Raw genomic sequence first — 16,103 nt, 5'->3', positions numbered from 1 at the left:
AAAACCAAAAACCTGAGGAAGAACTTTTTTTTTGAAGTGCATGAAATTTTATTTTGCGAGTAAATTTAGAGCCCCAAGAAATCAGTTTTATTTATTTATTTTTGTTTCATAGCAGGGTTCGACATTAATCATTGTCCGGGACAATTAACAATTGGCTGATTAAAAAGCCAATAACAAAAAATAACTAACGAATCACCAAAATGCAAGAATGATTCTGCATTAATTAAGTGTAAGAGGTGATTGATAGTGGATATGAATAATATGTAATGCAATGAACTGAAGGTAACAACAAGAAGTTGACGCTTGAGCATCTTAAGGAGAAATCAGAACATACAAGTGCCGCTCACACAGAGAAATTGCAATGTTTTTATATTTATAACATATGATACAGTTAAGCAACATCACATAACCAAATGTGTTGTTTTCCTGAATACAATCACGATTGAAAATGACACGATTTCATGACAGTTAGATAAACAATTAATTAACATTTAGTCACTTAAATCTTTGATGCAATATTGATTGTTTTTGTTCTATTTCAGCAGTGAAAATAGTTCCAAACAAAGATTCCAGGCAACAAAGTTCCAAAAAAAAAACATAACGCCTCTCACAGCAACAGTGTGTAGCTGAATGATTCAGTTTTTGAATGAATCGGTTGAATCAAAGATTCAATGATCTGTTCATTAATGACTGCCCCTGCGTCCCAATTCGCATACTATCCATCCTAAATAGTATTCGAAAATAGAATTAGTATGTCCCAAATCGTAGTATGTTGAAAAGGGGTATTCCAAAGATTCCCGGATGGTTTAATATTTCCGGTCTGAATTCACAGTATGGATCGATGGGCACTCTAACGGCTGATATTGCCCACAACCCATTGCGAATTGGACGAGGATTCGATTAGAACTACAAACGCGGATAAAAAGCGTTAAAAAACTACAAACATGGCGGATGTGCGAGTTCGACGGTTAAGTAGAGAAGTTTAGATAAAGGGGTTTGAGTGACCAACTATCAATATTTAACCTGACAAAAATATATTTATTCAGTGTTGTCACATTATATTTCACCCGCAGCAGCATTGAGAACTTTTGAAATGCCACGTTTGGCCATTAACTTTTAAATGCATCATTATATTTAAACTGTAAATACATGAAGAGAGTCTCTGCATTAAAGACCCACAAATGGCAGATCAACGAGCGGCTACATTTCTCTCCGATACGGTAGGAGATTAAACTGAATGTGGAGGATTTGAACTGTGATGAATCTGACGACGATTGACAGGGCAGATAAACGGTGACGGGATGCACGTAACTAAGCGACAGAGTCGACAGAGTTAAAGATGGCGAAGTAGTATGTCCCGAAGCTTGCATACTTTTCTGCTACACACTCAAAAGTAAATACTTTTTCTTCACAAAAAGAGTACATACTTTTAGGACGTAGTATAAGTAGGCGAATTGGGATGCAGCATGCCTCATTCTTGAACGAATCAATCGTTTGAATGAATCGTATGAATTAATGACTCAATGACTCACTCATTAAGACTCACCTGCTGCCACCTACTGGTGGTTTAGTTTTATATACTTTTCAAACATTTCTTTTGTTTATTCAAAAATACAAATGTCATAACATTATTTAATAAAATCTAACTTTTTTCCGGACAAGCAAATGTTTTACTCGGACAAGTGAATGACCGATTTACTTGTCAGAAGGACAAGCACATGAACATGCTTAATGTCGAGCCCTGCATAGTTTATTGGGTGGACTTGAGGTTTAATTACATTTTACTGACTTCCATTCATCTTCGGAACACAAATTAAGATATTTTTAATGAAATCAGAAAGACTTTCTATTGACAGTCTAAGCAACTACCACTTTGACACTTTAAAAAGTTCATAAAGAGATCATAAAACTAATCCATACGAATGGTTTATGCCAAAATGGTTTATGCCAAAATTTCTGAAGGGACTTGGTCGCTTTATATGATTAACTAAAGTCTTATGGGTTTGGAGCGACATTAAGGCGAGTAAATTCAATTATTATTATTTTTGGGTGAACTATCCCTTTAAGTGTACTGACCTACTTTTGATTTATTTATAAATTTGACAAATTCTGTGACATCCTGAATTATACAGTAAATTCCATTTTTATAATAGGATTCTGCAATATATATATATATATATATATATATATATATATATATATATATATATATATATATATATATATATATATATATATATATATATGAAAAATGTCTGATTATTACATTTCTGTAATATATATATATATATATATATATATATATATATATATATATATATATATATATATATATATATATATATATATATATATATATATATATATATATATATATATATATATATATTACAGAAATGTAATAATCAGCCATTTTTCATTCATTGGCCATAACACCAAAATAAATATTGGCTTATTGGACAGAATATTCATATCATTGAATCCCTATGTGAAATATAATTTCTTTGTTTGTTTGTTTTTTTCTTTTGATTTTAGGGCTTTAAAATTTAGATTAAATTTTTGAGATTCATCCACAACACTTGTAATCTAAACCAAGCCACACACTTCGCATATAACTGCCCCTCCCTCACATGCAACAATTTTGCTCTTAAAACACTGCAGTAAATGCAGCTAAAATCTCCTTCATGTACTTTAACCAAATAGAATGCATAAGCCATTCATAAATGCACAAACTGAATAAGCAAGAAACACAAAAAAGCATAACATGCATCTGAGGAGGCTACACCGAATTAGTTCACAAGCATAATTCAGCAGAAAATAAAAAAGGAAGTGCAAGAAGAGCGAGCTGCTAGACAGCCAATCAGCACAATTGCTGAGCATGTCCTATTGGTCGCATTCTTTGGTGTGCAATAGATCGGGGTCACCTGAAACACACGGATGTGGCCAGCACAGATGAGAGACGCCTTAAAAGATGAACTTTTGCTGGCCCTGTGGTTCAGACCCTACATAACTAAATAACGCTTATCTACTCCTATTTCGTACAAACCTCCTGATCATGGCAGACAGTAAGTCAGTGGCATAGATTGTGCACAGGTAGAGCATATTAAGGGTAAAAGTGAAGTGGGTTGTGGTACAGTGGAGGAGAATCTGTCGTAACCAACCAGTACTTTCCATTTACGTAGAGATGCTGATGAATATAGAATTCAAACACACTTTTACCCCAAATTGCCCCTGTCTTTCATTTTGTTTTTTACATGCTCCTCCACAGTCCAAGTAAGGGGGTTGGAGAGGTGGGGGAGGAAGGGCTGCGGTACATTTTAAGGTACCTGTTTGGGTGGGATGTGGGCAGCATGAACTGGAACTCTACGATGCAGGTGTTGTCCTTCAGCTGACGGTGCTGGACGCTGTTGAGTTCATAAGCGATGTAAGCTCTACGAACATACACCTAAGGATAGAGAGTGAGAACCATCTTTGACTTCTAAAGACACAAATAAACAATCCATTTCTGGGATACATAAAAGTAAAATGACAGTCTTACCTCTAGAGCAGCCATCCGTACCACCTGATTACTGTGGTAAAAGAAATTTGGCAGCACGTCGAAGATGGACGTCTCTGACAGGATCAGTTTCTAGAGGAAATCAAGAAAGGTATCAATAACTTGATAGTACACAATGTTCTGAAGTAAAATATTACAACTTAAAGGCACAATATGTAATGTTTCAGCATTAAAAATATAAAAGATCACTATATCTATGTTATATATTTTTTAAAGTTGTGTGTTTACATTATTCCGACAGTTCCAATTAACTTCTAAATCCAGAGAAATTAATATTTTAATTCGAAGACACGGACCGTGTCTTTATTTCCGTTATGTCGCCCGTCTTTCACGTCATATCCACGTTTGCGTCTTGCTTCCTGCGGAACTCGGCGGAACCGCCAAACTCAAAGAGGAACACTGACAGTATAAGGGGAACACCCGTATAAAAAAGTCTGTATGATAATGGATCATGACTACTCTTTGCCTGTACGTTTTGCCAGCTCAACAAAGCGCAAACGTACGGGTGAAAAAAAATGACCCGAGAAGATTTTGGGACAGTAGAAGAAGCAAGAGACGTGTAAACCTTGGAGAAGCCTTTGAAAGATAGCGAGATCTTCGTGACAAGCTCGGACTGCAGAGAGATATGCTGATCTCGCTTTCGTTTTAATAAACAGGTAATTTAAGTAACCATTCAGCTAACATAATAATCATATAATCATAACATGCTGTATGTTTGCATATTGCATAGCGATCTTGACCACATTGAGACGCGTTTAGCTGAATACGTATACATTTTGTATTGCATCGGCTTTTCAAACAGGCGGATTCTGTGTTTTTGGAGACTGAAACTGAGACTTTTTAAAACTGATTCAAAAGTATATTTATATCCGTATATTTGGTGACACGATGATGTCATGTGTAAAACGCAGATGGACTAGCTATTATTGGTTTTATATGTAGCTGGAGAAAGTAACGTTAGCTTCATAAGGTAATATATGCCACTATCTTGGTCAATTAATATAAGGTGACCGTCACTTTTATCATATGTTAATACTAGCTACATATAATATTGATTTAATAATGATCTACTTATTCATATATCTCTGAGTTCCAAAATAAATGTTTATTAGAATGATTGATGAACGTGGGGAGCGACACAGCGCGTGTTCCAATGAACAACGTATTGCTGGTGCTGGTTCTCTCATTTACTATGTTTTATGTTGGTAATGATAAACTAAATTGAAATGTATTTCCTTGTTGAACAGTTGATATACAGAATGTTCGACAATCGCGGATGCCATGTCAACATATCTAGAATTTGAGTAACTCAAATTATGATGCACGGTTAATATGTCAACATAGCCTACCAACTTATAGGTGTGTTGACATAGCGACCGCCCGCACAACATTCTGTCTCACACATTAGCTAACGCTACTGATAAGTTTGTTAAGTAACGGTAGCTCGCTGCTCTTTCATTAGATTGACATTATATAAAGTGAAAAGCCGTAACTAAACTTAACAATAATAGAGATGTAATATAACAATTACCTTGTCAGTGAACATGTTTTCTGCTGGAGATGCCAGATTCGCTGGTTGACAGTGACAATGACAACAACTCCCATGAGCCCACGCACTTTCCCGACGTCATCAAAGTACGTCTGTTGTTATTATTTTAAATGAGTGACCCCTAGTGGCCAAAAGTTGCATACTGCACGTTTAAAGGTAAAGTGTGTAATTTCTGTGCCAGTAGAGGCATCAAATGAAACTGCAAAAATACACTACCATTCAAAACGTTAAGATCGGTAAGATTTTTTTATGTTATCCAATGAAGTCTCTTCTGCTCACCAAGACTGCATTCATTTGATTAAATAAATAAAAAAGTAATATTGTAATATACTGTTACAATTTAAAATAAAAGCTATTAACCATTTAAAAAATTTAATTTATTCCTGCGATGCAAAGCTGAATTTTCAGCAGCCTTCAGAAACCATTCTAATTTGCTGAAAACGGTTGTACTGCTTAATATTTTTGTGAAAACTATGAAATTGTGGCTATAAATTTTGTGGTGATATCATAAAGAGCACTTTCGGATGAGACATTAAACCGAGGTCCTGATCTGTGGTCGTTAAAAATCCCAGGGGGTTTAACCCCGACATCCTGGCCAAATTTGCCATTTGGCCCCTGTCCATCATGGCCTCCTAATAATTACCATATAATGATTGGCTTAATCACTCTGTCTCCTCTCCACCAATCAGCTGGTGTGTGGTGAGCGTTCTGGCGCAATATGGCTGCCGTCGCATCATCCACATGTGTGCTGCACATTGGTGGGCTGCACATTGGTAGTGGATGAGGAGATTCCCCCTTCTATATGTAAAGTGCTTTGAGTGCCTAGAAAAGTGCTATATAAATGTAATGAATTATTATTATTATTATTATTATGTATTATTATAAAGTACTAAAAAGTTACATCATTGGGAACAAAAGTAGCTTTTTTGTTCAATCATTGACATTTATAAAACTGTTGTTTTCTGAGTGACATTCGCAAATTTAAAGACTCATAACTCAAAATATAGCAAGGATGATCAAATAGTAAGTATCATTTTTAGAACCCTTTTTATATATTTGGACAATCTAATGCTGAGAAAATGCTGATAAGACCTATATTATTATAAAACCATGTGTATTATATAATATATTGAATAATAACACAAAATAGGTATCATTTTAAAGCTTAGAATCTCAGCTTTAATATAATTATAATATAACATTAGAAAACGTCTCGGTTACGTATGTAACCCTCGTTCCCTGAAGGAGGGAACGGAGACGTACGTCAGAAATGAACCGAATAATGGGATCTTACTTTAGAGACCAATCCTACTTCGAGCATCTAACAACGAGCCAATGAAATTTGGCATGCGATCCACGCATTCCAGGCTCCGCCCCGCAGCGCGGGTATAAAACAGGAAGTGGAATGGTAGATCAGCGCTTTTCCTGCTGAGGAGCCGAGAGGTGACCGGACTCCTAGCGGAAGCACAGCATCTGGCGACGGGACGTACGTCTCCGTTCCCTCCTTCAAGGAACGAGGGTTACATACGTAACCGAGATGTTCCCTTTCAGTCGGTCACGTTCGACGTACGTCAGAACTGAACCGACGAATGGGTCCCTATGGAAAACGCCAGGATGCTGGCCCTTCCAGCGTCCTGCTTGAGCACACTGTACCGTCTAGTATGGTACGGAAGTCAGGGCTCCAAGCAGGGAGTACAGTCACTGCTGTTTCTGCAAGACCCACTCAGAATGACTATTGGATAACGCTGGGAAAGCGTGCCTACCTCAGAGAGAGAGGGTACGCTGCGGGGCCACGTCCTTCAGGGAAGGAGAGGTGGCAGAATACACATAAGGACTAACCTGGCAGGGTAGTGCAACATATGGCAGTCTCTGGGGTGGTTCCAGCCTGATTGAAGGGGGGAAAGAACACGCCCAGAGACGACAGAGCGGGCTCTGTCGAGGGAAAGACACGGGGCTAGCCCGAAGGGTAGCTGGTACCGTGGAAGAATACACATATGGGGTTGCCGTGAGGGAACCGCTACATATGGAACCCAGCCTACAGCCACGTTTCACAAGCATACGGGTGCAGGCCTGGCGTCAGACGGTCCGCAACGTCTGACACCGGAGGGGTGACGGAGGAGCTCGACAGGGTTAGCCGGTTTCCCGGGGAACACAACTGGAGACAAATAGACGCACGTATCCGGCCCAGAGGCCCGGGAGTGGCGTTTCGCAAGCCGACACTTAGAACGGGCACTTAACGCTCCTGGCCACTGGGGGCGAGGATGCGGGAAGATACCGGCTCTACACGTAAGCTATAGAATCTAGCAAACGTGTTAGGTGTCGCCCAGCCCGCAGCTCTACATATGTCTGTCAGCGAGGCGCCTTGAGCCAGCGCCCAGGAAGAAGCAACACTCCTAGTGGAGTGTGCTCTTACACCGAACAGGCAAGGCACGTCTTGGGACTGGTAAGCCAAGACTATAGCATCCACTATCCAGTGGGCTAACCTCTGCTTGGAGACAGCCTTTCCCTTCTGCTGGCCTCCGTAACAGACGAAGAGTTGCTCTGAGGTCCGAAGGCTTTGGGTCCGGTCAACGTAAGCGCGAAGAGCGTGGACCGGACACAACAAAGCCAGGGCTGGGTCTGCCTCCTCCGAAGGCAGCGCTTGCAGGTTCACCACCTGATCCCGGAAGGGAGTGGTAGGAACCTTGGGCACATATCCGGGCCGGGGTCTCAGGACAACGTGAGAGTTACCGGGCCCGAACTCTAGGCACGATTCGTTGACCGAAAGTGCATGCAGGTCCCCTACCCTCTTGATCGAGGCCAATGCCGTCAGGAGCACTGTCTTCATCGACAAGATTTTAAGCTCACAAGACGCCAAAGGCTCGAACGGGGGGCTCTGAAGTGCTCTGAGCACTAGAGCCAAGTCCCAAGAGGGTATTGAGGTAGGACGAGGAGGATTTAGTCTCCTCGCACCTCTGAGGAACCTGACGATTAGGTCATGCTTCCCCACGGACTTACCTTCTACTACATCATGGTACGCTGCTATCGCAGCAGCATATACCTTGAGGGTGGAGGGAGACAGCCTTCGCTCCAACCCGTCTTGCAGGAAGGAAAGCACGACACTAATCGAACACCTTCGGGGGTCTTCCCGGCGGGAAGCACACCACTCAACGAACAGGTTCCACTTCAGAGCATAGAGGCGCCTCGTAGAGGGAAACGCATACTTGCGTAGGTCCCGGGGCCAGCTGTGCGCCAGTGCATCTGTGCCGAGGGTACCCCCGGTCAGGGAATAGTACCACTGGCAATGGGTCGAGTCCGGAGAGGCAAACAGGTCTACCTGTGCGGCTCCGAACTGGTCCCATATCAGCTGGACCGCCTGGGGGTGGAGTCGCCACTCTCCCGGAGGTGTCGGCTGTCTGGTTCAGCACACCAGGGACATGAATGGCCCGAAGCGACCTCAGCTGCTTCTGACTCCACAGGAGGAGGTGGCGGGCGAGTTGGAGCAGACGACGGGAGCTAGACCACCCTGACGGTTGATGTACGCAACGGCCGTGGTGCTGTCCATACGGACCAGTACATGCTTGCCACGCAGCGGCCCCTTGAGGCGGCGGAGTGCCAAATGTACTGCCAGTAACTCGAGGCAATTGATGTTCCAATGCAATTGCGGCCCCGTCCACAGACCAGCAACTGCATGCCCGTTGTACGTGGCCCCCCAGCCGGTGGCAGAGGCATCCGTGAATAGCACAGCATGCCTGGACACTTGTTCTAGGGGCACCCCGGCCCGGAGAAACAAAGTGTTGGACCACGGGCTGAAGGTTTGGCGGCAGTAAGGAGTCACTGGGACCCGGTACTGACCGCTCTGCCACGCCCACCTCGGGACTCGGCCATTGAGCCAGCGTTGAAGCGGTCTCATATGAAGCAATCCGAGCGGCGTGACCGCGGCTGCAGATGCCATATGCCCCAGGAGCCTCTGAAAGAATTTCAGTGGGACCGCTGTCCTGCTCTTGAACATATTCAAGCAGTTCAACACCGACTGGACTCGCTCCTCGGTGAGGCACGCAGTCCGGTTGACCGAGTCCAACTCCATACCGAGATAAGAGATCCTCTGTGTAGGACAGAGTTTGCTCTTCTCTCGGTTGACCCGAAGGCCCAACTGGCTGAGGTGACTGAGCACCAGGTCCCTGTGTTCGCACAACTGGTCCTTCGACTGGGCTAGGATCAGCCAATCGTCGAGGTAGTTGAGAATCCGAACGCCGCGTTCTCTGAGTGGAACAATGGCTGCCTCTGCGACCTTGGTAAAGACGCGTGGCGACAGGGACAGCCCGAAGGGCAGGACCTTGTACTGATATGCTTTCCCCTCGAACGCAAAGCACAGGAACGGTCTGTGTCGAGGGAGAATAGACACATGGAAGTACGCGTCCTTCAGGTCGATCGCTGCAAACCAATCCTGGGAACGGATGCATTGAAAAATGCGCTTCTGCGTCAACATTCTGATACGGACATCATCTCCCTCAGAGCAGCTCCTCTTCTCCCTGGGCTGCCCGTCTCAGGGCCGCTTCCCCTTGCGCTTGCCGGCCGGTTTCGCGGGACCCTGGACAGGTTGGGCGGCCCCCTTGCGTCCGGAAACCTGCTTCGCGGGTGGAGGCTGCTGCTTGGGCTTGGCAGGGGCGGAGGCGGAGGCGGACGCCAGGGGACGCCCTCGGCGACGAGCAGACTGTGGGGCTGCCCCGGGCGACTGGGTGGAGGCAGCAGCGGGCCGCCGGGGCAGGATGTTCTTTATGGCCTCCGTCTGCTTCTTGGCCACCGAGAACTGCTGGGCAAAGTCCTCGATGGCGTCGCCAAAGAGGCCGGCCTGACAGACAGGGGCGTTCAAAAACCGAACCTTGTCCGAGTCCCGCATGTCTGTCAGGTTCAGCCACAGGTGGCGTTCCTGGACCACCCGAGTGGACATCGCCCGACCCAGGAAGCGTGCAGTGACTTTCGTCGCCCAGAGGGCGAGGTCCGTCGCCGCACGCAGTTCCTGCATAACGCCCTGGTCGGAACTACCCTCGTGCAGCTCCATGAGCGCCTTGGCCTGGTGGACCTGCAGGAGCGCCATGGCATGCAAAGCTGATGCGGCCTCTCCGCAGGCTGCGTAAGCCTTGCCCGTCAAGCCGGACGAGAACTTACACGCCCGGGAGGGGAGACGCGGGGCGTGCCTCCAGTCCGCAGCGGTCTTAGGACACAGGTGCATCGCAACCGACCGCTCGACTGGAGGGATCCCCTCGTAGCCCTTAGCCGCACCACCATCGAGGGTAGTGAGGATGGAGGAGTCAGTCGATCGCAGGCGAGCGCTATACGGCGCCACCCACGACTTCGTGAGCTCCTGATGCACTTCCGGGAAGAAAGGCCCGGGGCGGGACGCTGAGAACCAGCGCGACCCGTCCCGAGAAACCAATCGTCCAACCGTGAAGGTTCGGGACGTGGTGGAGGGTTCCACTCAAGCCCGACACTTGCGGCGGCCCGGGCAAGCATAGCCGTAAGCTCCGGGTCGGACTCGGGCAACGCTGTCACACCCGAAGGGGGCAACGCAGCCGAGTCTTCATTCTCGGAGCCCATTAGCTCATCCCCCGATGCAGCGACCGACATCTGGTCCTCCGCCGGAGCCCCAAAAGAGACGACTGGCGCTCCACGTGGGAGGTCAGCACGCCCTTCCGGAAACTCCACCGGCACAGTGGAGGGGGGAGGGGCCCGAGGAGCCATGAGACCCGTCGGGTTTGCCCTGACCGTCACCCTCAGGTCCCCACCAAGGTCATCAGCCAAAGTAGCAGCCCTCTGCTTTGCAGCTGGAGGACCGCTAGATCGGGGGATGCACGATGGCGCTCCACCTCTTCTGAGGTACTGGAGTCGGGACCGCAACACTGCGATGGACATATTCCCGCAATGGGAACATGCCTCATCCATGAACGCAGCCTCAGCGTGCTGTGCGCCCAGACACGCGAGACAACGAACGTGCCCGTCAAGCGGAGACAGAAATCGACCGCACCCAGAAACACACGGTTTGAATGACATCTTGAAAAAGACGCAGGGTCAAACCGTGTTGCTCTTTTGTGAATGGAAAGCTGCTCTTTTAGTGTGCTGAAACACTCAGGTAGATGACCGCGGCTCCACACAGTTCGTGCTGCAAGCCTGTGTGAGCTCTCAGTGATGTGTATTGTGTGTGTGTGTAACGCCCAGCGAACCAACAGTTTTATATGGGATACGCTCAGCGAACCAACAAAGCTCTTTTAGATCACTTGATTACTGATCAGACGGTCTCTCACTGACGCGCCGTATCACCCGCACTGGCAGACTCTCTCACTCAAAAACTCTTGACTCGTAGTCAGACACTCTTCGTAGGAAACAGTAAGCACTGCTCGGCTCCAAAGTAGAAAGCGCTGATCTACCATTCCACTTCCTGTTTTATACCCGCGCTGCGGGGCGGAGCATGGAATGCGTGGATCGCATGCCAAAGTTCATTGGCTCATTGTTAGATGCTCGAAGTAGAACTGGTCTCTAAAGTAAGATCCCATTCGTAGGTTCAGTTCTGACGTACGTCGAACGTGACCGACTAAAAGGGAACAAGTGTTTTGACTGCTGTGTTAAATTTATAAAATATGTGTAGTGGATTTTACATATCAGGGAATAAATAATTATCTTACAACAATTATGTAATAATATACATTTTTTGTCAAACTTCCACTTCCTGTCAATGTCCTTTTAATTTCTGTTCCGCATCCTGTGAGGATGGCCAATTAAACTCCTCATAATGAAGTTCAATTTTATTTCTGAATTTTTCCTTAACCTTCAACATTCGACAATCATGAGTGGCTCAGTGGATAGCACTTCAGATCTGTCAAGCCAATCTCAGACATTTAGCATGTCCTACCTGCAAGTTCTCAATGCAGAACTGATGTCCGTACATGTCGATGGCGGACAGGAAGATGGATTCCACCTGATTGTGTCTCAGCTCGTATGAGGGAAGGTGAGAAGCGATGAGAACCTGCCGTGCCCGCAGTGCCACCTTGGCATTGGTGGTCTTGCTGAGCTGTGTGAGTTCTGTGAGGATGGCCATGAGCTCGTCTGTCAGAGTGGGGTCGCGTCCACACAGCTGATCCTATAGAGAGAAGTTAGGGACAAACATTTTCATCATTAGTGGACTGGAGTCACAGATAAAATATAAACGTTTTTATCATATACTGCCCAGCCAAAAAGTCACTGTTTGGATTCAGATGCTTATGATTAGGTGTCAATGGTTGGATCATTATTGCAGTGATTGTTATGTTTCTAGCATGTTATATGTTTGGCAACAGTACTTCTAACTGATCTTAATTGATGGAGTGTGTAGCTTTTCATTTCTTAAACAACCCTGTAGAAAGTAAGACACATCATGGCCATATGCACCTTTTGATGGAAATAACATCACAACATAGATTTCTATCAAGAGCTGCATCGGTTTTTGTTTAGGATCTTGTACTGACAATGCAAAAGTCAAGCACTCTACTCCAGTACATCTCAAAGACTTTCAATAAATTTAAGATCTGGCCAAATCTTGAGAAAATGATTCTTCATGCTCCCTCCCAACCATTCTTTCACAATTCGAGCCTGATGAATCTTAACATTGTCATCCTGGAATATGGCCCTGATGTGTCTTCCTACATGGATGTTAAGGAAATTAAAAGCTACACACTAGAAAAGCTAGAAGAACTGCTGCCAAACATATAACATGCTAGAAACATAATAATCACTGTAATAATGATCAAATTATACAGTAGACTTTAAAGCATTTTCCTATTTAAATCCAAACGCGGACTTTTTTTTTTTTTGGCCAGTCGGTGCATCTCAGCAGATATTACATCTTACAATACAAAAGTTGTCCTTCTGACTGATTAAAAACCAAAAGATCATTCACATTGCACTCTCAGTGTTTGACAATTGTTTCTGTGTACTCACAATCAACATGGTGACCAAAGAGTTCTTCTTTGTGACTTTTGCATGAGAGAATATGTAGTTGAGCACATTGGCCATGTCCCCTTTGTTTTCCTCTCGCAGTGCAAATACACACTTGTCATAGTGACCTGACAGCAATACACACACAAATAGACAAATGAACAGTAAATTCATTAATACAATTAACTATTAATTAAATAGTAAATATAATGTAAAGAATAGAAAAGGCTAATATTTGGACACACTATATAATATGTGGCCTTAACTACTATGTACCAGGCGCGCAGATGGCACTAGGGACGGGGGGGGACATGACCCTCCCAGATTCATAGTGACCCGATCCGTCCCCCGTCCTCACTATCCCTACGAATGAGGCAGACGCACGGTGACACACAATTATAATCTACCGGTCACTATTACTTTGAACCCACAATCTAACTACACTCTGTTCTGTTGTCAATAAACACACGATCCCGTGTTCTCTCTCAGATTCAGATTCAGATTCAAATAGCTTTATTGGCATGGTGAAGGAAATCTTTACATTGCCAAAGCATTCATAACACTATACGAAATAAATAATAATACAAATAAAATAAAATTACATGAAAATAAACATAGCAATAAAAATGTCCAATCTTCTAATATTTACAAAAGTGTCTCTCTCTCTCTCTCTCTCTCTCTCTCTCTCTCTCTCTCTCTCTCTCTCTCTCTCTCTCTCTCTCTCTCTCTCTCTCTCTCTCTCTCTCTCTCTCTCTCTCTCTCTCTCTCTCTCTCTCTCTCTCTCTCTCTCTCTCTCTCTCTCTCTCTCTCTCTCTCTCTCTGTGTGTGTGTGTGTGCTTGCAGAGAAACTCCATTAACATACTGCGGTGAAAATGTTCAAATGTGGAGTTTTTATTTATTTATATTTATAACATGATACAGTCGCAACGTCACACCACCAAGAGAGCGGTGATTTCATATGACAGATCCATAAACAATGAATTAACATTAGTCACTTACATTTTAGATGCAATATTGACTGTTTTTGCTCTATTTCAGCAGGGAAAAAGTTCAAAGATCACAGAAGAACTAAAACGCATCTCGCAGCAACAGCGTGTTAATTAATGATTCAGCTTTTTGAATGAATCGGTTGAATCAAAGATTCAGTGACCTGTTCATAAACGACTGACTCATTCTTGAGTGAATCAACCGTTTCAATTAATCGACTCAATGACTAATTTACTAAGACGGTCACCTACCGCCACCTACTGGCGGTTAAGTTTCATGTTTAAACATTCTTTCCAACATTTATTTAATGCAGTTTTAATTTTTCAGTGTAAATTATTTAATTTGATCAGGAACAGAATTGATCAAATTAAGAAATAAAAGGAAAGCTGAAGCACAGCCTATATTTAATAAGATTAGAGGAAAAAATGCCCTTTATAAAAGGTAAAAATATCACAAATATGCAGATTTACATATGACAAAGCTGGTTGAACACTGGTGAGAATATTGTTTCAGAATAAATTATATTTAAAATAAATAAATAAATAAAAAATTCCAGACAAGCAAATTTTTTACTCGGACAAGTGAATGACAGATTACTTGTCCAAAGGACAAGCACCTGAACAGGCTTAATGTTGAGCCCTGCTGCCACATAAAGACAATGAAGAGACAAAAAACAATCACCTTGTTTTTTTTTCCCAGAAACCAAACAATGTAAGTATCCTGTGCCTGTTGACTTTCCCAGATGTGGAAGGTTAGATTTTTTTAAGGGGAATAGCTAGTCTGACAATAATGGCAAGAAGGCTTTTGCACTTAGCAGGCACAGCAAAATGTGGAGATCATAACTATGCATTTAGGTGAGTGGACAGAGACAAATAATGAATAAACACAAAAAGAATGGGATAAATCCCCCCAAAAAAGAAAAAATTATAATGAAAAAAAAAATCTTAATATGTCCTACATCATTCTAATCTGTAAATTGCAACAAACTTAAAAAAAAATATATTAAATTTAAAATTAACACTTAAATTTCACATTTTTTGTTATTCTTATGTTAGGGTGATTGGAATACTACTCAAATAACAGCCCAATCATTAGCCCAAATTACGCAAAATAACTACTTGAGCACTTGTTAAAGCCAAAATTACAGCAAATAACAAATTGAGTTTAAATCATTTGCTGACAGCTTGGTCCCCCCCCAGTTAAAAATTTCTATCTGCGCCCCTGCTATGTACCAACATTTATATTACTCTTTTGATACAATGCACTTTTTGTGTACATACATGTTTTTGTAATTACATCTGTAATTCATTTCTGTACTAGTTACATTTATAATTATACTGTTGACACTGACAACTAACCCTACCCTTCTTATCCTTCTTACCCTTACACACACCACCACACCTGTCCCTAACTTTACCCGTATCCCACCTCAATATCAGCAGAGGTGTTGTGCAATACAATTTGAACACAATAAGTACCTTCTTCTTTTTTTTTGATGCAAGTACATAGAAGTTAAGGACACCTAATATCGTAGGGCCAAATATTTATTACATCTTAAACATTTTCTCATTTCTCATTTCATTCTCATAAAATAGATGTGGGGTCTTTTGTTTCTGTTTTCTTTGGCTATTTATTAAAATTCTTGAATCTTTTCATTTAAATGATTTCATACACAAGAACAAATCATAATGTTACAGTGCCATCCAGTGGTCATATGATAAAATAAGGCAACCTTTACGGCCATATAGGCCTGGTTTCACAGAAAGGGCTGGATTAAGCATAGCGTGACCATCCGTCCCGCGTAGCGCGTGCGCGCACAGCGTTTGAAGCCAAATTTATGCGTCCCGCAAATTGAGACCGTGTCACGCATGCTTGCTCAAAAAGTTGGTCGCTCTATATCCTCGTGCCTCAGGTAGCCAAACCAACATTACTTGACAGTTCAGCACACTACTGTTGCCACACACACAGTTGAACTGCTGTTGTCAACTTTTTCGTTGTTGTCATGACAGCGTACGCACGTGCATACCAGAAACACTTGGAACTTTTTAGATTCACTTTCCTATT

At 43.4% G+C, this 16,103-nt stretch overlaps 1 protein-coding gene across 10 annotated transcripts in view; it reads right to left on the bottom strand.

The window, feature by feature from the left end:
• acaca (acetyl-CoA carboxylase alpha) overlaps window positions 1-16,103 on the bottom strand; it is a 117,156-nt gene that overhangs the window by 55,985 nt on the left and 45,068 nt on the right. For all 10 annotated transcript variants that reach the window (XM_067437856.1, XM_067437857.1, XM_067437859.1 and 7 more), the window contains exons 23-26: window positions 13,056-13,180; window positions 11,992-12,219; window positions 3,539-3,628; window positions 3,327-3,445 (exon numbers count right to left, since the gene is read on the bottom strand). In XM_067437856.1, coding sequence (XP_067293957.1) covers window positions 3,327-3,445; window positions 3,539-3,628; window positions 11,992-12,219; window positions 13,056-13,180 — 562 coding nt within the window. The remainder of the gene's footprint in view (window positions 1-3,326; window positions 3,446-3,538; window positions 3,629-11,991; window positions 12,220-13,055; window positions 13,181-16,103) is intronic.

Source organism: Pseudorasbora parva, chromosome 3 (assembly GCF_024679245.1).
Source record: "Pseudorasbora parva isolate DD20220531a chromosome 3, ASM2467924v1, whole genome shotgun sequence".
Taxonomy (NCBI): Eukaryota; Metazoa; Chordata; class Actinopteri; order Cypriniformes; family Gobionidae; genus Pseudorasbora; species Pseudorasbora parva.
This window is presented reverse-complemented; position numbering and strand designations above follow the sequence as displayed.